The following is a 21,017-nucleotide window of genomic DNA, read 5'->3' as shown; positions in this document are numbered from 1 at the left end:
AAAGAGAGCAGTTCTTTCCTCCAGCAGGTAGCTAAGGTGATCACTCAAATTTGACAGTGGATCAAGCTGAGCTGGGGCTGAGCAGTAGCTTTAATTGATTTCAATTTGCCTCTGGATTCAAATGAGATTAAGGAAATTTGACTTTTAGCCCAACCTTAGTTTTCTGTATCATTTAGACGAGGGGTTGATTTCTTTGATTTTAGCAAGATTTCAGCTGGGAGGCAGTTGGGTTGAAGATTAAATTAATTTACTTTACCTCTGGATTGCAACTATAGCAGAGCCCTGGAACCCAAGCACCACACAGCACTGGGAGATCTCTCTCTGTCTCTCACTGTGCTCCCTCCAGCATGTACTAAGATTCTCTTGTAGTATTACATGTAATTGTCAGGTCAAGAGATTTGTTTTTACACTCGGGACTCTCAGATTCTAATTAATCATACCAGTCCACAGTCTCAAGAAAAGTTTGGCTTGTTTCAGCAAAATCTTTCCACCTATGGGAGGCCTCCTTTTCTGCCCACTTGTACCCAGACAGCAATTGATTCAAGGTAGCTAGAAATAGGCTTTTGTTTCTCTGTGAAGAAGAACTCATCCTTCTCCAGAAATTGGCTCAGTTAGACTTCTTGGCATTCATTTACTGCTCTTTCATGGCTTTACAGAAAAGTATGAAGTTTAGTTTATCTGGTGTTTTTTTGTTTTGATGAGAGCAGTGGTCTTTTGGGATCAGCTGCATTCAAACCAGGTTGGAACACTTTAGAATGATGGCATTAAGATTCTTTGCCTTCTGCTTTCAACCTTCCTTTTCAACCTCATCTCTTTTTATTCTTTTAACCATACCACAGTGCCTCTCTTTCATTCCCACAGCACATTGTATACCTCCATACCTTTGTTCCTTCTGCCTTGATTGTCCTTCTTCTCATCTTACAATTTTGTCCTTTAAAACTCAACTCACATGACACCTCTTCTGTGCCACAGATCCTCCTGCTACAATGTACCTACCTTTACTTGTGTACTTTCACATTATATTGTGATGATTTATATTATATGCTGCTTCTTTTAAACTAAGGACATGCCAGACATGCCTTCATCTGAAAATGTTAATATAGTTCAAAGTGATGTTATAGTCTTTGTTTAGTTAAAATAACAACTTTCTGGTCTGAAAAAAAGACTATGCATCCCTTCAACAGAATAAGATAGTTTTAAAAGTAATGATGTGGGAGCATCTCTAAGATATGGTCAGTGTTATGTTTTACCATTTGTATTTAGAAAAACAGTTGTGTGTGTATGTATGTATGTATTTATTTTGAAATGGAGTCTCATTCTGTCACCCAGGCTGGAGTTCAGTGGTGCGATCTCTGCTCACTGCAACCCCCGCCTCCTGGGTTCAAGCAGTTCTCCCACCTCAGCCCCTGGAGTAGCCGGGATTACAGGTGCATGCCACCATGCCCGGCTAATTTTTATATTTTTAGTAGTGACAGGGTTTCACCATGTTTCCCAGGCTGGTCTGAAGCTGCTGATCTCAGGTGATCCACTCACCTTGGCCTCCCAAATTGCTGGGATTACAGGCGTGAGTCACCGCACCTGGTTTGTATATGTAGTTTTTTTAAAAAATAAATAAGTAAAGACTTTTCAAGGACAAAGATATCATTTGCATTTTGTAGCCTGAGCACCATTAATACTTGACAATTACTTGATGCTCAATAAAATGATTATTATTAGCAAAATAAACCTTACATGTAGAAAAAGAATATGCCAAGAAAAGGGATATTCAGATATGAGGCTCTTGGAGTTACGGCTCAGCTCACAAGGATTCTGCTGTAGGTGAGAAATGCTCCATTACCTAGAGGCAAACCGCCAGATGTTGTGGCAGCACTTTATGACTATGTATCAGTCTGGACTCAGTCAGGGAAACATTGAGCCACTCTAAGTGTTATAGGAGTGAGGGGTTTAATACATTAATTAAGGCCTACGCAAATGTGGGAGGACTAGAGAAGTGAAGGTCTGCATGTTTTTTATTGTATACTGGACATGTTTTTTCAAATAGGAGTAGGGAATGAGCTGGATACAGCTACAGTTGGAAGACCAGAGGAATAGGCACTGATGACTGAAACCTGCAGCTCTAGAATGGGCAGAGAAGTGCTAGGAAACTGCCTCTCGCTGCCAAAGTAGGACTCAGTGTGGGAGCCCAAGGAAAGGTCTGTGAAGCCTGCCACGGGGATAAAGTGGAGCTTTAGGAGAGGCCAGTGGAGCGACTGCATCTGACTGCCCTGACCTCTTAAAAATAATGGCTTCTGCTTCATTTCCACCTTCTAAAACTCATAGAAGCCTCTGACCCAGAACCACACAGGGAAAGGAATTCTGGGAGACTTAATTTTCTTTCCTAGACAAGAGTGGTGGTGGTGCCAGTTGGCCATCCAGCATAGGCCATTCCTTTGCCAGCCTGGCTTACATACACACCTATTTAAGCTGTATTTAACTGCCAGATAAAGCTAATGCTCTGCTTAACATCATGTAACTATCGCTTAGCAAACTGAAAGCATGCTAACCACTCCCTCAAAGAGGAGATGCTGTATTTCATATTGTGCTTTGTACATTTCTGGCTGATATGAATGTATTCCACTAGCTGAGTCACATCCCCTCTTTGATATCCTAAACTGAGATATACTGAGATACAGAGTTAGCCATTTCCTTTTTTTTTGGCAAGGTCTTGTTCTGTCGCCCAGGCTGCAGTGCAGTGGCGCCATCATAGCTCATTGCATCCACAAACTCCTGGGCCCAAGCGATCCGCCTGCCTTAGCTTCTCGACTATAGGTGTGCACCACCACACCTAGCTAAATTTTTTTTATTTTTAACTTTTTGTAGAGACAAGGTATCACTGTGTTGCCCAGGCTGCTCTTGAACTCCTGGCCTCAAGCAGTCCTACTGCCTTAGCCTCTCAACGTGTTAGGATTATAGGCATGAACCACCGTGCCCAGCCAGAGTCGATACACCTTATATTAGAGAGTATTATTAGACAGGGAAAAGTGGAAAAAAGAATTAGTTAATATATTCAGTATATATTCATATCAAAGCAAAGAAGAATATCTGCCAAACTATTGTAGTTCTTATTTTCTGTACCTTTCATGTGATCATGGCAGGTATCTGTCATTTCTTTCTTCCTCTAGCCATTCCATGTTCCTTTGGTCCTCAGTAGTCACCTCAGATGGTCTTTGTTCTTTGCCTGGTAGGGTGGCCTAAACCTTCATTCTGGGGTGTATGTACCAATAAATGGCCATATTATTTTGCTCTAATATCCCGTTAACTTTCCATAATAAATAAGTGTAATAGAAAATCCTAGGTTCCAGGCAATTTCTTTCCTTCTTCCATTGAGTATTTTTTTCCCATTGTGTATTTTAAACCTGGTTCTTCCTTGATAATCAGGATTAATCAGCCTAGCTATTATAGTACCTGCCTTACTTGTCTTTGGCTAAGTGGCATGAGGAGCAAGAAGTGCTGAGTTAACAGTCTCAGCTCTCTGTTCAGTGGAAATAATGTGTCTCCGGAAAGGAAGCACTTCTCCCTTGAGGATTAAGACCTGTAAACTGGGAGAGCCCACAGCTGCTGGGAGTTTTCTTTTGGGGAAGGATTTTGATAATATTTAATGAATATAGGGCTATTCCGATTTTCTTCTTCTTGTGTCAATTTTGATAAATTGTATTTTTTAAAGTAATTTGGCCATTTCACTTAAGTTGTCAAATTTGTTGGCAGGAAGCTGCAGTATTTTCTTAGAATCCTTCTAATCTCTGTCAGATTGATAGTGATAACTTCTTTTCTATTCTTCATGTGATGACCCCTTGATTCCTCCTCTGTCCACACCTGTTAGTGATTCCCTCCACCTGAATGTGGACAGGGCCTGTGACTTGCTTGGAATGAATAGAATACCATGGAGGCGATGGGAGATATGTGATTGCATGATTATATTATATAAGATTACAGCACTGGACTGGCTGGAGTGTACGCGTCTCTCTCTCTCTCTCTCTCTCTGGACATAATGACTGTTATCTTGTATAGACTCTGGGTTCCTTTATAATACCCTTGTGAATGCATTTACTTTTGTTTTAGCAGGCAATCAACCCAGGTAGACTGGATTATACATTGTTTTGCCTTTTGCAGGCAGTGGTTCAAATCTCAATTCAGTTATCAAAGCAAAGCCTTTGCTAAACTGGTTTGGGTTTGTCCTGTGCATGTGTGATTTAGAGGTTAAGGTGAGACCCATGTGCATACATAAAAGTGGAGAGCTCCTTCACCTGCTGTTTCTGCTCCAGGAGTTTGCTCTGACTCCCTGTCTTTCTTTGGCTCCTTTCCCTGCTTCCTCTGACCAGAAAGAAAACAATTCCTATCAGAGTTTTAGCCACCTATGCGTGCTGCTTAGTGACTGAAGCTGTCCCACCCTCAAGAAAAAACTTGATGAGAAAAAAATAAACAGAAAACTCACCCTGTAAGGTCACTTCTCCAACTTTTTACTTCCCTCCACAGTCTGCCTGCTTTTATTTACCTTCCAGATTCTCATATACTTTTTTGTTTTGTTTTGCTTTGTTTTGAGATGGAGTTTCACTCTTGGTGCCCAGGCTGGAGTGCAGTGGCACAATCTCGTCCCACTGAAACCTCCCCCTCCCGGGTTGAAGTGACTCTCTTGCCTCAGCCTCCTGAGTAGCTGGGATTACGGGCAGCCGCCACCATGCACGGCTAATTTTTGGTATTTTTAGTAGAGACAGCGTTTCACCATGTTGGCCAGGCTGGTCCCGACCTCAGGTGATCCACCCACCTCAGCCTCCCCACAGTGCTGGGATTACAGGTGTGAGCCACCGCGCCTGGCCCAAGGTAGTTATTTTTTTAAAAGTTTGCTCAGACTTTATAGTTGTAATTAGGGGGGAGGAACAACTTTATGGGATGTAGATGGCTTAACCTCACCATAATGGAACTCCACTTCATTCACTTTTTTTTTTTTGTAGACAGAGTCTGGCTCTGTCTTCCAGGCTGGAGTGCAGTGACGAGATCTCGGCTCACTGCAAGGTCCGCCTCCCGGGTTTATGCCATTCTCCTGCCTCAGCCTCCCGAGTAGCTGGGACTACAGGCATCTGCCACCACGCCTGGCTAGTTTTTTGTATTTTTAGTAGAGGCGGGGTTTCACCGTGTTAGCCAGGATGGTCTCGATCTCTTGACTTCGTGATCCGCCTGCCTCGGCCTCCCAAAGTGCTGGGATTACAGGCGTGAGCCACTGCTCCTGGCCCACTTCATTCACTTTAAAATGAAGTACTTGACCAGAAGCAGTACTGTTTAGAATGCCATTATGGTGAATAAGATATTTTGTAAGGGAAAGGATGCTGGTTTTTGACAGAAATGTTGTGGGCAGAGAAGGAAATCTTCATTGAGTAAAAGCAGTGTCCTTTTCAGATGGAAGCGGTCCAGTGTGATCATCCTGCTACAGATGGCTGCCCAGACCTCCTGGGAGCAGCGCTTTATCAGGGCACCATTGTTGGCCTCTCCTGTTGGCAGGTTGGACACTTAGCCGTGATTGTTGCCAGGTCAGCCTTGACAGGTGGAAGCCTGTGTCACTGAGCACATGCATGATCTTCATTCCTCCTGCTCTCACAGTAGGATGTGAACTTTGTTCATTAGCCTTCTGAGCAAGGGAAACAATGGCTGGTAAAATAATGAGTCATTTTGTCCACTTGGTTATTGAGAGCCTCCTCTGCTGAGATTATCCATTGGTCATCATTTACATGGGACACAAATACTCTCACACTTTTTCCTGTTTGAGAATAGTTTATTGACATAGCTCTTTTCTACATCTTACCACAGGTTTCCCAACCTTATTCTAAGTTTCTGAATTTCCAGTCAAACCATTTGCTGCTGACCACAAATCAGTGTGGATTCATATTTATAGTCATCACTCCTTTGAGACAAAATGTGCAGTCATGTACACTGCTTGGAGTGTATGATGAGCAGCCTAAGCAACTTGGGTAACTTGGTAGCCAATGGTAAAGTGTTCAGTCCTTACTAAGTCCCAGTAGCAAGGGCTACTTCTCAAAAGGGAGAGTAATGATCTCCAGAAGTTAGCATAGCTTTGCTCTAAAATCCTAGGGTTCTATACTGTGATTTACCTCTAGGGCCTGCCATACCTCCACACACCACTCATTAAGTATCATCCTGTATCTTAAGTTTTTGTTGGCGATACTAATCTCTGCAGTTTCTCTAGGAATGCAGTATTACTTTTGGTGTAATATTTTGGTAGAGAGAGGCAGCTCTAGTGTAACCCCTGAGGTATGGCTTTAGTGTGCTACCCATCTCTGTTAGTCCTAGGGACACCATCACCAATCAGCCACCACCAGAGATCTCTACAGCTCACACCATTCTCTTTTCCTACTCTACCTCTGCACGTGCTTATAAAGTATAGCCATGTGCCCATTTTTTCTGTCATGAAGCATCACCAGTTGGCTTCTGTGACTCAGAAATCTTTTCATCCTTCCCTTGGGTTCAGGAGTGTATTTCTCTGACAGCCTTTCCCATTATTATTTCTAGCCTGCAGTGAACAAGCACTAAAGAGCTTTTTAGGGATGTCGTTGCCCCCTTCACCAATGTATTTCTCAAAGACTTGGTGAGGGAGTGAGTTCTCTAGACCTTCCTGGGATGTAGTTCGGAGATGAGTAAACAGATCAGTCATACGTATTAAATACACTCCAGTATTCCTTATTTTCTAACCTTTTGAATAAATTTTATTTTGAGACTGAGTTTTGCTTTTGTTTCCCAGGCCGGAGTGCAATGGCACCATCTCAGCTCATTTCAACCGCTGCCTTCTGGGTTCAAGCAATTCTCCTGCTCAGCCTCCTGAGTAGCTGGGATTACAGGTGCCCGACACCATGCCCAGCTAATTTTTGTATTTTTAATAGAGACAGGGTTTCACCATGTTGGTCAGGCTGGTCTCGGAACTCCTGATCTCAGGTGATCCACCCACCTTGGCCTCCCAAAGTGCTGGGATTACAGGCATGAGCCACTGCACCTGGCTTGAATAACTTTTATTTACAGTATACCAAGGAGGTTCTGGCATCTAAGCTTCATTAAGCGACTGATGGATCCAGGTTTTAGCCAACCAGTTGAAATTGTTAGAGTTATTCCCTAATTACTCAAGCCAATATACTGCATCCAAAATATCTGGTTAATATACTCATATATTGATAAATTTGGCCAAGTCCAACGTTACATTCCTTCTTGTCTGGTCTAACATTCTTAGGATTCATTCCTATACACTTCCTAGGTTTCTGCAAGTACAAATGGGCAAAATCTAGCACAATGACCCTAGCCCTCTGAGGGTCATAGCAGGTTGGTTCAGGAGTAGGAACCTGACCCAACCCAGGCAAATAAAGGTCTTTCCCTGGGACTGTGAAATGGTACCAAGGGAAGAAAGGTGGTTTCTGTCTGGTAGGGAGGGCCACTGGATATAAGGCACAGGAACTGTTGCTGGAAGTGTTAGACACTGCTGACTGTTTGTTCCTTTTTCCCTATTAGTAAAGACTATTCCTTTAAAAAACCAAAAAAGGTAGATAAAAATACCAGATATTCATTTTTCCATATACTCTTGTGGGTGGAATGACCACTTGACCAATTTTTTATAGCCAGTGATACATAAGGAGATTTTTTTTTAACAGGGAGAAAAAGAGCTTACAAATTTTATGTGCACATGTATGCATGGGAGTTATACAATTAAAAAAAAAAACTCAAATGGCTAGATGATTGACACTTTTATACCACCCTGAGATACAGAAAGAATAGGGGCTTGGATCATGGCCAAACAAGTTATGGTGGCAAAACAGGTTATGGGAGGAAGAGAAGACCACCTTTGCCTGGCTAGCAAAGGTAGTCTTGAACTCTCACAGGCAGCAGCCCTCAGAAAGAATAGATAGTAGCCAGTGATAAATGTTTCTAGCAGACCCTTAAAGGTATTAGACTCTCAGTTAATCATTCTTAGGTCTGGATAAGGAGATGTTTGCTAGGGATTTTCTGGGAGGGATTTAGCTTTCTGAGAAAATAAAGAATTGTGTGAAAAGAGCTTACTCTTTCCTTCCTGCTTTTGAACATTGCTGTGGAAGAACATTATGCTTAGCCCTGCTGCAGCCACTTTGTGATCCTAAGAGAAGTTATCATCAACACACTGAAGGTGACAGAAGGAAGATTAGGGCAGAGCCTTCCCTTGATTTCTGGGCTTAGGACTGTCCATACACCTCAAGTCTGGACTTCTTGTTATGTGTTTGAGATACTTGTACTCAGTTATTCTATTACTGTGTGTTCACTGCAAATGGGGTCGTGTTCTTCAGTGTATAAGGGAATAAAGCCAACCCATCGAGAGAAGCAGAGCCAAAGAGGTCAAGGGAGTGTCCGGCAGGGGTTGAGGTCCTGGTTCTGGTTGCCCATGAAGATCATTTCCAGCTCTGCCCTTGCCACAGTTATGTGAGACGTCCTAGTCCACTTCCGGGAAACATTTCCCTTTTTGACTGTATTACTTGAATTGGGTTTCTGGGCTGTAGTAGGAATATTCCAACTAATACCATACTGGGTAAATTTGAAGTACGATAAATTTTTAGCTACTTCTCACTTTATTTATTGTGCCTAAATTTGAAGAGTATTTATTTATTTATTTATGAGACAGGGTCTCGCTCTGTTGCCCAGAGTGCTCTGGAATGCAGTGGCACGATCATAGCTTACTGCAACCTTGACTTCTTGGGCTCAGGTGATCCTCCCACCTTGGCCTCCCAAAGTGCTGGGATTATAGGCATATAGGCATGAGGCACTTTGCCTGGCCTAAATTTTAGTTAAAGAAATTCTTATCTAATTCTTTCAAAATTTTCATAGACCTTCAAAGCAACAACCGTAGAGTTAAATTCATTTCCTCAACTTGGCAGGATTTTTTTTTTCCCCTATTGAAGTATTTTGTCTTTGTGTGTGTGTGTGTGTGTGTGTGTGTGTGTGTGTGACAGGGTTTCACTCTTCGCTCTATTGCCCAGGCTGGAGTGCAGTGGCATGATCATAGCTCACTGTAGCCTTAAACTCTCCTGGGCTCAAGCCATCCTCCCACCTCAGCTCCCTGACTAGCTGGGACCATAGGCATGCACCACCATGCCTAGCTAATTATTGTATTTTTTGTAGAGACAAGGTTTCACCACGTTACCCAGGCTGGTCTCAAACTCCTGAGCTCAAGTGATTCACCTGGCCTGGCCTCCCAAAGTGCTGGGATTACAGGAATGAGCCACTGTGCCCAGCCATTTTGTTTTTTTTTTTTTTTTTTTGAGACGGAGTCTCTGTCGCCCAGGCTGGAGTGCAGTGGCGCAATCTCGGCTCACTGCAAGCTCCGCCTCCCGGGTTCACGCCATTCTCCTGCCTCAGCCTCTCTGAGTAGCTGGGACTACAGGCGTCCGCCACCACGCCCGGCTAATTTTTTTGTATTTTTAGTAGAGACGGGGTTTCACCGTGGTCTCCATCTCCTGACCTCGTGATCCGCCCGCCTCGGCCTCCCAAAGTGCTGGGATTACAAGCGTGAGCCACCGCACCCGGCCATTTTGTTTTATTTTGAAAGAAGGCTGAATTGATTCCTGCAGGCATTCTGTAAAGAATATATAAGGAAGTTCAGAGTAGCACATTTTACCATCTCTCAGAATACCTCTGTCTTTCTTCTGATGCATCACTTTAAGGCTTCGATTATTAAACAAGCAATTACTAAACAGTTGCTTTTTGGAATACTACCTTCTAGTGCTTCAGGAGATGCAAAGATCTGGCTTGTATCCAGGAGGAAAATATAGGTAATTGGATTGGAGAGAGAAGACATGACATAGAAGAAAATGAAATAATAATAAGATGGGAGAAGAATTTTTACTGTGTTTTAAAGGGTTAAAAACTGTTGGAAACCTAAAAATTTGTCCACAGGACGAGCCTGAAAGTCTGAGATACCCCACAGGAACAGCCTTGTCAAGGCCTGATTGTGCTCTTTGACTCATCCTTCAAAGTCAAACCTTTCTCATCTTCTCTCCCAGCTTTGGCACTGTCATTCCATAAGTGTATCCCAATAATTTGTGTTTTCTGCCAGAAATCCTTTTGGGGCTAATGAGTTTCATGCACTCATATTTGCTGTGTAAAGTAGATTTTCCTATACTTTTACTTACCAGATTAAATGTCAAAGGATCCAGCCCTTTGTTGGTTTTGTGTACAAGCACAAATTGCACTTGCTCATGCCATTCAGAATTTCATACATTTTAGTTGTCTTTTATAACTGTGATCCCATCTGAAGGTCTATGGGAAATTCAGTTCCTTAAACAAAAGAAATAGGTTCCCCTCATCCTTCTCTTTCTGCCTTCATTAGTGAGAGTACTTTTTGAGAGCAAGAGAACATTTGCAGTGAAGAGGTTTAGTTGGATAGCTATTTATACAGTTTTCCTTGGAATTTTAAAGAATGAAATAATTTCTCTTTATGTCAGCAAATGCCTATTCTGAACATTCAGAATGACTGTTCTAAACAGTAATGTTTAACTCTTAAAAAACATAGTATCTATAAATGAGAATATAATAAATCAGTATTAGAAGTCATTTTTTACCCCATGCTCTAATTCAGGAGAAAATAGGAGATACTTATAGGTTAACTTGGTGTCTGATTACCAGTGTCTGATGTAATTTCTCCAATTACCTTTTTAAAAATCTGTTAAAATATCGTTAATTTAAAAAATCCCTTTAAAATGAAGATATGGAAAGCTCTATGCTAAAGAATAGGGAAATTTTCCACTAAGTCAATCATTGATTGTATTGTGGCTTTTCCTTAAACCCAAAGATTACCCAAAGATTACTGTAGAAGTGACACTACAAAAAATCAAATTAATGATAGGGAGAGTATACATTAGATGCTCTTCCAGAATGTACAGCAAAAGAACAGAGATGAAAATGATTGACAGATGAGAGAAAATAATACCTATGAAAGAAAAAAATAGAGATTTAACTGGTGACTAATAGATGTCTGCAAAGGAGACAACAGAAGTGGAACAAAAGCATGAATCAAATATGTCATTGTGGAAGACTTTCCAGGGTTGAAAATGACCTGAAGAATAAAAGAGCTCACTGTATTCTAAAGAATATTATGAAAACGTGTCTGTACCTAGACATATTTTGCTGATTTTCTTTTGATTTTAAGGATCCTGAAAAAAAAATCCTGCATATATCAAGGCACAAAAAAATGAGCTTTCAACAAAGAAACAAAAATTATGCTGGTGGCCAGGTGCCGTGGCTCATGCCTGTAATCCCAGCACTTTGGGAGGCCAAGGTGGGCAGATCACAAAGTTAGGAGTTTGAGACCAGCCTGGCCAACATGGTGAAACCCCGTCTCTACTAAAAATACAAAAAATTAGCTGGGTGTGGTGGCATGTGCCTGCAATCCCAGCTATTCGGGAGGCTGAGGCAGGAGAATCGTTTGAACTTGGGAGGCGGAGGTTGCAGTGAGCCAAGATCACGCCATAACTCTCCAGCTTGGGTGACAGGGCAAGACTTGATCTCAAAAAACAATAATAAAATAAACAAATTATGCTGGCTACAAAATTCTCTTTTGCAAATACCAAATGTTGGGAAATGATGGAGCAGTGGGCAGTGATCCTTAGCCTATGTGGTCTTTGAACTCCCTGCAGTAATATTTGGACCTCTATGTGTTGATGCAAGTTGATTTTCCTGGGAATAGAATCTATACCGTTCATCGTATTTTCCAGGATTTCATGAAACAGTTAAGAACTACGGTAGTGGAGCAATATTCGTGGTGCTTTCTCTTTGGCTTTTGAAATAATTAAAAACTTACAGAAAGGCTGTAAGAATAATACAGAGAACTCCTGTGTATTCTTTCCCAAATTCATGTTTGTCTTCTCTCTCTCTCTCTCCTTATAAAATAATTCAATGTTTTTAGTTATCTCAAAATGGACTTTGTAGTTTTTTTTTCCTCCCCTACCAGTACAGGTTTCAGTCTAAGATCACATCATATATATAGTTTTATATTGTTTTAGTTTTCTTTAATCTGTAACAGTTTCTCAGATGCTCTCTGTCTTCCATGATACTGGCATTTTTTTGAAGAATGCTGGCAGGTTATTTTACAGTGTTCCTCATTCTGGGTTTGTCTGATGTTTCCTCTTGATTATTATTCGGGTTATGCATATGAGGCCACAATACTAGGTAAATTGTGTGATTTCATTCTCAAGGTATCCACATCTGAAGGCGTATGATGTTCGTCTGTCACACCGTTGATGTTAATTTCGATCTCATGGTAAATGTGTTTTTTCCGCGTCTCCACTCTATGGTTACTTTTATCTCCCTTTCAATTAAAAAGCAATCAGTGGTCGGGCACTGTGGCTCATGCCTATGATCCCAACACTTTGGGAGGCAGAGGCAGGAAGATCGCTTAAGCCCAGGAACTCAAGACCAGCCTGGGCAACACAGGGAGACCCCATGTCTACTGGACTGGTAGCATGTGCCTCTTGTCCCAGCTGCAGGAGGCTGAGGTGGGAGGATTGCCTGAGCCCAGGATGTCAAGCTTGCAGTGAGCCGAGATCACACCACTGCACTGCAGCCTGAGTGACAGAGTGAAACCCTGTCTCAGAAATAAATTAATTAATTAAAAATAAAAGCGATCAATGTGGAAAAAACTTGAAGACTGTGCAAATAGCCATATGTTGCTTAACGATGGGAATACGTTCTGAAAAATGTGTTATTAGGTGAGTTCTGTCATTGTGCAAACACCACAGGGTGTACTTACATAAATTTAGATGGTATAGCCTGCTACATAGCTAGGCTATATGGTTTAGCCTATTGTTCCTAGGCTACAAAACTGTACAGCTTGTTACTGTACTGAATACTGTAGGCAGTTGTAACACTATGATAAGTATTATGTAAACATATCTAAACATAGGAAGATACAGTAAAAATACAGAATTATAATCTTATGGGACCACTGTCATAAGTGTGGTTTATTAGTGACCAAAATGTCATTATGTGGCACATGGCTGTATCTTGCTTTTCATCAGGCTTTACACTCTAGATTAGCATCCATTGATTATTCTTACCCACACCAATGGTGCAGTTATGATAGTTGGAAAATGCTGCTTTTTTCCAACTCCACTACTCCTTCCATTTCATGGTATTCTAATGAATGATCATTGTCACAAAATTCAACACCTGATTGTATCTGTTATGATAATGAAAAGAAATGACCCATTCAAAACAGTTCAGTTGAAAAGAGTTTATCAAAGGAATGACTTAACAAGGTGTGACCACAGTAAGGGAATCAATAAGGAATGGTGAAGCACCCAGTAACTAGCAACAATGGGAAGCCATTGCTACCCTTAGACCTGCAGAGGCAAAGGGAGGGCACATGGTTATCAGGCTCGTGAAACTGGAATTCACAGAGGAGGAACCACCTACAGGTGCTGTGTCTCTAGAGAAAAACAGCCACTGTCAGCACAGAGGCAAGGTCGAGACAGAGCTGAGGGAATCAGCTGAGTTCTTCCTGCTGCTGCTCTGACCTGTTAGTAGTGCTCACGGTTGCCCAATCATAAGCCAAAGGGCAAGAAAGCCTGGGTGATGCAATCTGGAGAGCTTGGCCTCCTGGGGCACAGAAGGTGTTGGGGAGTTGTGGGAATGGTAGTATAACTAGCACACTAGCTAAGATTTTATTAATGGGACGAGACAAGAAAAAGATCTCTGATGTGCAAGAACTGAATGGAGAGTTCAGATCATGTTCTTAGATGGGAAGATTGAATAGTATAAATATCTTGGTTCTTGCCACATGAATGTGTCTACTTAATTCCAGCAGTCTAATAATGGAATCAGGGAGGGAGTGTGGGTGGTGGTGGGGGTAACATTGTTAAAATGATTCTAAGTTCAATCAGGCAAGAATAACAAGAAAAAAAAAATTCTGGCCAGGTGCGGTGGCACACGCCTGTAATCCCAGCACTTTGGAAGGCTGAGGCAGGCAGATCACCTGAGGTCAGGAGTTTGAGACCAGCCTGACCAACATGGAGAAACCCCGCCTCTGCTAAAAATACAAAATTAGCCAGGCATGGTAGCATATGCCTGTAATCCCAGCTACTTGGGAGGCTGAGGCAGGAGAATCGCTTGAACCCAGGAGGCAGAGGTTGTGGTGAGCCAAATTCATGCCATTGCACTCCAGCCTGGGCAACAAGAGTGAAACTCCATCTCAAAAAAAAAAAAAAAAAAAATTCTGATTTCACTGTGTAATTTTAAAAATAATATTTTAATTTTGTTTTGAGCTAAATATTTTAAAATTATTTGTGTTCATAAATTATTTAGAATGTGTTTTTTTTTTTTTTTTTTTTTTTTTTTTTTTTTTTTTTTTTTCGAGACAGAGTCTTGCTCCGTCCCCCAGGCTGGAGTGCAGTGGCGCGATCTCGGCTCACTGCAAACTCCGCCTCCCGGGTTCACGCCATTCTCCTGCCTCAGCCTCCCGAGTAGCTGGGACTACAGGCGCCCGCCAACACGTCTGGCTAATTTTTTGTATTTTTAGTAGAGACGGGGTTTCACCGTGTTAGCCAGGATGGTCTCGATCTCCTGACCTCGTGATCCGCCCGCCTCGGCCTCCCAAAGCGCTGGGATTATAGGCTTGAGCCATAGAATGTGTTTTTAAGGGTTTTCTAAGTTACATTTTTGTTACTCCTTTCTGACTTAAATATAATAAAGAATATTATCTAAATGATACTAATTCTGTAAAATGTTGTTGAAGCTTAATGATCTAAGACGGGTCAGTTTTTGTGAATCTTACTGTGTATGTGTTCTTGAGAAGGATGTGTATTCGCTAATTAATGGGTGCTGGGTTTTATTGGTAGGCCAGAAGTCAAACTTGACAGTTATGTAGCCCTTAATTCATGCTAATGTTTTGTATCATTGGTCTGTAAATAATTGAAAGAGCTGTGTTGAAATCTTCCACTTTGTGGATAGATTTGTTCATTTCTCTCTAAAGTTGTCAAATTTTGCTTTATTTTGAGGCTATTTTTTGAGAGCTTACAAATTTAGATTCGTTACCATTTTCTAGCAAATTGAACATTTTATTGTAATGTACGGACTATCACTAAAAATGCTTTTTGTCTTAAAGTAGAATTGCTAAATAAAATACAATCCGCTCAGTTAAATTTGAATTTCAGATAAACGAGTAGTTTTTTAGTATAAATATGTTCTACATATTGCAAAAATTAATTCATTTTTCACAGGAACAGAAAACCAAATACCACGTGTTCTCACTTATAAGGGGGCACTAAATGTTGAGAACACATGGACACATGGCGGAGAACAAGACACTGGGGTGTACTGGAGGGTGGAGGGTGGAGGAGGGAGAGGATCAGGAAACATAACTAATGGGTACTAGGCTTAATACCTGGGTGACGAAATAATCTGTACAACAAACCCCCATGACATGAGTTTACCTATAGAACAAAACTGTACATGTGCCCCTGAACTTAAAATAAAAGTTAACAAAAAAAGTCTGGCATGGAAAAACATAAACATGCATGGAGCTGGTTATCTCTGATCTTGCACCACTTGTGATAAAGTTGTTTGTAGTATTTAATGAATGCATTCAAAAACCTGTATATCTTTAATTATATGTACTTCTTGGTCCTAATATTACTGATTTATGCTACCTATACAGTTTTGGTGGTGGGTTTGCTTATTTTGGGGATAACCTTACTACTGGTTTGTCTCTCTTATTAGTATTTTCAAGTAATACTTTCTTTGCCTGTATTCTGTTGCTCCTTTTCTAGCTTGTTTAATTGAACATTTAATTAAATATTCATCATTCCTTTTGAAAAAATTGTTTATCTGACATTCAAATTTAACTAGGCATCCTATGTTTTGTTTGTTTTTGCTAAATTTGGGAAGCCTATTTAAAAACTATTTTGTTTGGTACTAATATAGCTATCCCCAATATTTTTTGGTTATAATTTCCCTAGTATATCGTTTTTATAAATTTCATTCTTTGAGTCTTTGTGTTTTAATGTTTTTGTTTTTAATAGCCTATAGTTAGAATTGTAGTTAGTCTAATCTTACCTATGTTGTTTTTCTAGCAAGTGTAGGGCTTTTACGTTTATTGAGATTGCAGACCTATTGTCCCTTTTTTTAAAACTATATTTTCAAATGCTTTTTATTTTTCCCACTTCTTCTGTGCTTTTGTGGCCTGTTTTCTTTTTGCGTGATTTAAAAAAAATTCCATCTTCTCATTATTTTAGACATTACACATATTTATTATTTTGTTAACCTTTAAATATTACTGTCAGGCTGGGCACAGTGGCTCACGCCTGTAATCCCATCACTTTGGGAGGCCAAAGTGGGTGGATCACCTGAGGTCAGGGGTTCCAGACCAGCCTGGCCAACATGGCGAAACTCCGTCTACTAAAAATACAAAAATTAGCCAGGCGGGGTGGCAGGCGCCTATAATCACAGCTGAGAAGGCTGAGTCAGGAGAATCACTTGAACCTGGAGGCAGAGGTTACAGCGAGCTGAGATCATGCCATTGTGCTCCAGCCTGGGTGACAGAGCAAGACTCTGTCTCAAAAATAAATAAATAAATATGTATAGATATATTACTGTTCAAACTCTACTTGATAAAGTTATTTAATATTTTTAAATCCCCACACAAACATCCTAACTCTGATAACTACCCTTTTAATGCTTATGCTATTACTGTTGAGTATTTAAGTTCTTTTTTTAACACTATATGTTAGACATCATCATTACTGTTACTTTATATGGACAGTATTATGTTTATGTATATGTTTACCATTTCCCGTGCTCACAATTACTTATTGCATCTAAGATAATCTTTCTCATATTGGTTTCCTTTTTTTTCCCCCGAGTACATTCTTTAGAATTTTTTTTTTTTTTTTTTTTTTTTTGAGACGAAGTCTCACTCTGTTGCCAGGCTGGAGTGCAGTGGCACGATCTGAGCTCACTGCAACCTCCCCCTCCCGGGTTCAAGTGATTCTCCTGCCTCAGCCTCCCGAGTAGCTCTGACTACAGGTGCCCACCACCATGCCTGGTCAATTTTTGTATTTTTAATAGAGATGGGGTTTCACCATATTGCCCAGGCTGGTCTCGATCTCCTGACCTTGTGACTCGCCACCTTGGCCTCTCCAAGTGCTGGGAGTATAGGCGTGAGCCACCACGCCCAGCCTAGAAGTTTTTTTAGTAAAGGTAAATTGATGGTAGACTCAGACTTTGCATATTTGGGAATATTTTTACTTCACTCTAATTCTTGAAATGTTTTGTTGAATAGACTAGGTTTATAGTAATCTTCCATCGGCACTTTGAAGATATTTTAACATCTTCTGGGCCCTAGTTTTGCAATTGAGAAGTTACTATCAGCGTAGTTGCTATTTCTTTGTGGGTGATCTTTACTCTCTGATTTTTAAGATCTTCTTTACATAACTGTATTCTCCAATTTTACTACAATATAGCTAACTGTGGCTTTTCTCATTTATTTATTTTGTTTTGTATATTTATATGATTTCCTGTATTTTATCAGTTCTGTAAAATTCTCGACCATTTTTCTTTGAATATTTCTTCTTCTCCATTCTCTCCATTTTGTCCTTTGAACTCCAGTTAGTTGAATATTAAAATGTTGCATTCTGTTCTCCAGATATTTTAACAACTCTTTGATGTTTTCTGCCTTCTTACCTCTATCTGCCAGATAATTTCTTTAGATCAATTTTCTGATTCACTCATTCTTTCTTCATCTGTTTCATCTGCTCTTTAACGTGTCCAGTATATTTTAATTTAAAAAAATACATTTTGGGTTATTTTTAGCCTGCCTGCTACTTTAAAAAAATACTCTTTTGTTCTTTTTAAAACATCAAAAGTTGATCTGAAGTGTTTCAGCAGTTGAACTCCTAGGTCTTCATTGTCAGCCTGCTGTACTTGTTTTCTTCAAGAAGATAGATATCTCTAAATGTTCTCATATGCTTTTTTGTTATTGAATTAAAGTAGCTGAATTTGATAGAAGTTCAGTGTTGCATTGTCCAGATACACAGTTTTGAGATTTGAAAGCTTGAATAAGTGCCAGTGGACTTCATGCAAATGCTTTATATATTTTTCACCTAATACATTTTGAATTTCAACGAGTAACACATTCTCTTAAATATTGACTTGATAGGCAAGTGAGCATAGCAAGCTTCATCTTGTAGTGAAAGTCCATTGATCGTGTTTCGTAATTGGATGAAGAGTGTCCAAACTATTGCAGTAGCTTTCTGTTTTCCCATCATTTTTCAACCCAGAAATATTTATTTTTCTTTCCAGGGAGGCATTAGCAGTACCCTGGAAGCTCCCCTCCTACCCCTCCAAATTATTCCCTCCTCCTCTTTACTTTTCTCCAAAGATAATCTCTGTCTTGAATCAAAAATTGTCCCCGCTTCCTGGTAGCACCCGATCTGGAAGAAACCCAAAATCACCTAACCAAAACCTGAATCATTTAATAGTCTTTTCTAATACTCTTTTACTGAGACATTCCACAATTACCAATTATATGTGTTATTCCTTGCTGAAATGAATAATGAACCCAACATGTTCAACTACAGCTATATTCCTGGTAGCCTTTGGCTGGGAGGATTGACAATATTCATTTGTGTCTGGTTTCTTTCTTTCTTTCTTTTTTTGTTTTTTTTTGTTTGTTTGTTTTTTGCTTTTTTTTTTGAGACGGAGTCTTGCTGTGTCCCCTAGGCTGGAGTGCAGTGGCACAATCTCGGCACAGTGCAAGCTCCGCCTCCCGGGTTCACGCCATTCTCCTGCCTCAGCCTTCCAAGTTGTTGGGACTACAGGCGCCCGCCACCATGCCTGGCTAATTTTTTGTATTTTTAGTAGAGGCGGGGTTTCACCATGTTAGCCAGGATGGTCTCGATCTCCTGACCTCGTGATCCACCTGCCTTGGCCTCCCAAAGTGCTGGGATTACAGGTGTGAGCCACCGCGCCCGGCCTGGTTTCTTTCTTTTTAACATTTGTAAGATTCTCGTTTTTGCATGTAGTCGTAGTTCTTTTTTTTTTTTTTTTGTGACGGAATTTCACTCTTGTTGCCCAGGCTGGAGTACAATGGCGTGATCTCGTCTCACCGCAACCTTCACCTCCCAAGTTCAAGCGATTCTCCTGCCTCAGCCTCCCAAGTAGCTGGTATTACAGGCATGTGCCACCACGCCCAGCTAATTTTGCATTTTTAGTAGAGATGGGGCTTCACCATGCTGGTCAAGCTGGTCTTGAACAACTCCTGACCTCAGGTGATCTGCCCGCCTCAGCCTCCCAAAGTGCTGGGATTACAGTTGTGAGCCACCGCGCCCGGCCTTGTTCATTATTATTTAATATTATGCTGTAATTACATAACTATTTGGACCTTTTTTCTAGTTTGGCTCTGTTTTAATGTTGATACACAGTATCTTTGTACATATCATTTGGTGAACATGAATAATGCATTTTTTTTGGGAATATGCTTGGGAGTTATATTGGGAGTTCCCAAGACCACTTGTAGTAACCAGAAGTTCTTATGATTATGATTATAGTTGATTACAGCAAAAGGATATGAAGTAAAAATCAACAAAGGGAAAAAGCACATGGGCAAAGTCTGGGAGGAACCAGCTACTCACTTTCCAATGTGCCCTCTCAGTGGAGTCAGACAGGACATGTTTCATTTCCCCAGCAACATGTGTGACAACACACACAAAATGTTTCCAATCAGGGAAGCTCACCTGAGCTTTTGTGTCCAGCGTTTTTATTAGGGGTCAGTCATGATGTAGGCATTTGGTAGTACCTGCACAACTGACTTCAGGGTCAGGCTCCAGATCCCCAGAGAAAAAGCAGGTGTCAACCATGAATCACATTGTTAGCATAAACTATCTGGTTAAACCAGTACAGCATGGCCCAAGGCCTCAGACACATGAAACATTTCTTATCAGACATAACATTCTATGATAGGAGGCAGCCAATAGCTAGTCCTGAAAACAGGCCTGTCTTGGGAATGTGCAACCAGGCCTGCTGAGTTAATAAACTTTTCCATCAGAGATTGAAAAGGATGGGTCAAAGGATATCTGTAGGTGCAAATTTGAGAGATAGTGCCAAAGAATTTTTCAAAGTAATTATACCTGTTTACTCTCTAACCAGCAGATGGGTAAGAACTTCAGTTCTTCTACTTTGCCAATACCTTGTACAGTTTAATCTTCTAAAATTGTAGTTTTCTTCCTCGTGTCTATTGATGTCTCATTTTGGTTTACATTTCTATTTCCTTAGTAACTGAGACTGAGCACCTTTTCATATGTCATTGACCAGTAGCCTATGTTGTGAAGTGCCAGTTCAGGTTCTTTGCCTGGTTTTCTTTTGAATCGTTTGCTTTTTTTCTCATTGATTTTTAGGAATTATTTACATGTTTTGATATGTACACTTTATGTGTGTTTCAAATAACTTCTCCCATCTATCTGCCTTGCCTTTTCTCTCTCTTAAGGCTGTCTTTTGAAAAATAGAAGTTAATTTTAATGCCTAATTTAGTGATCTTTTTCTTTAGTGCTTTTGGCATACCATTTAATAAATCTTTTTTCCAATTCAAGTCATTGAATATATCCTCCTATGTTATCTAATGAAAAGTTTATTGCTTTACCTTTCTCTTTTAGGTTTTTTTTCCATTGTGGTAAGAAACACATGACATAAAATACACTCTCTTAAAGATTTATAACTGTACATCTCAGTAGTGTTAAACATACTTACAGTGTTGTAAAACAGATTCAGAAACTTTTTATCTTGAAAAATGGAAAACTTTATACTCATTAAACAATAACTCTCCATTCTTCTCCCCCCCTCCCCTCCTTGCTGCTCCTGGCGGTCCCTATTTTACTTTTGTCTCAATTTAAGTACATCATGTGGCATCAAATAGTATTTGTCTCTTTGTGACTGGCTTGTTTGAGTTAGCATAATGTCCTCAAGGTTCATCCATG

General features: G+C 40.5%; 1 protein-coding gene across 8 annotated transcripts in view; it reads left to right on the top strand.

The window, feature by feature from the left end:
• Nucleotides 1–21,017, top strand: part of TPST1 (tyrosylprotein sulfotransferase 1) — a 149,248-nt gene that overhangs the window by 88,302 nt on the left and 39,929 nt on the right. For 2 of the 8 annotated variants that reach the window (XM_055292994.2, XM_063646399.1), the window contains exon 4: nucleotides 5,431–8,082. The exons of 5 other annotated variants lie outside the window; for them this stretch is intronic. In XM_055292994.2, coding sequence (XP_055148969.1) covers nucleotides 5,431–5,595 — 165 coding nt within the window. In that variant the 3' untranslated portion in view covers nucleotides 5,596–8,082. Of the gene's footprint in view, nucleotides 1–5,430; nucleotides 8,083–9,778; nucleotides 12,030–21,017 lie in introns of those variants that run through there. One more of the 8 variants, XM_055292995.2, reaches the window with a different exon arrangement.

This window comes from Symphalangus syndactylus, chromosome 9, assembly GCF_028878055.3.
Source record: "Symphalangus syndactylus isolate Jambi chromosome 9, NHGRI_mSymSyn1-v2.1_pri, whole genome shotgun sequence".
In the NCBI taxonomy this organism is placed as follows: Eukaryota; Metazoa; Chordata; class Mammalia; order Primates; family Hylobatidae; genus Symphalangus; species Symphalangus syndactylus.
The sequence above is the reverse complement of the archived record's forward strand: the minus strand, read 5'-3'. Positions and strand labels throughout refer to the sequence as shown.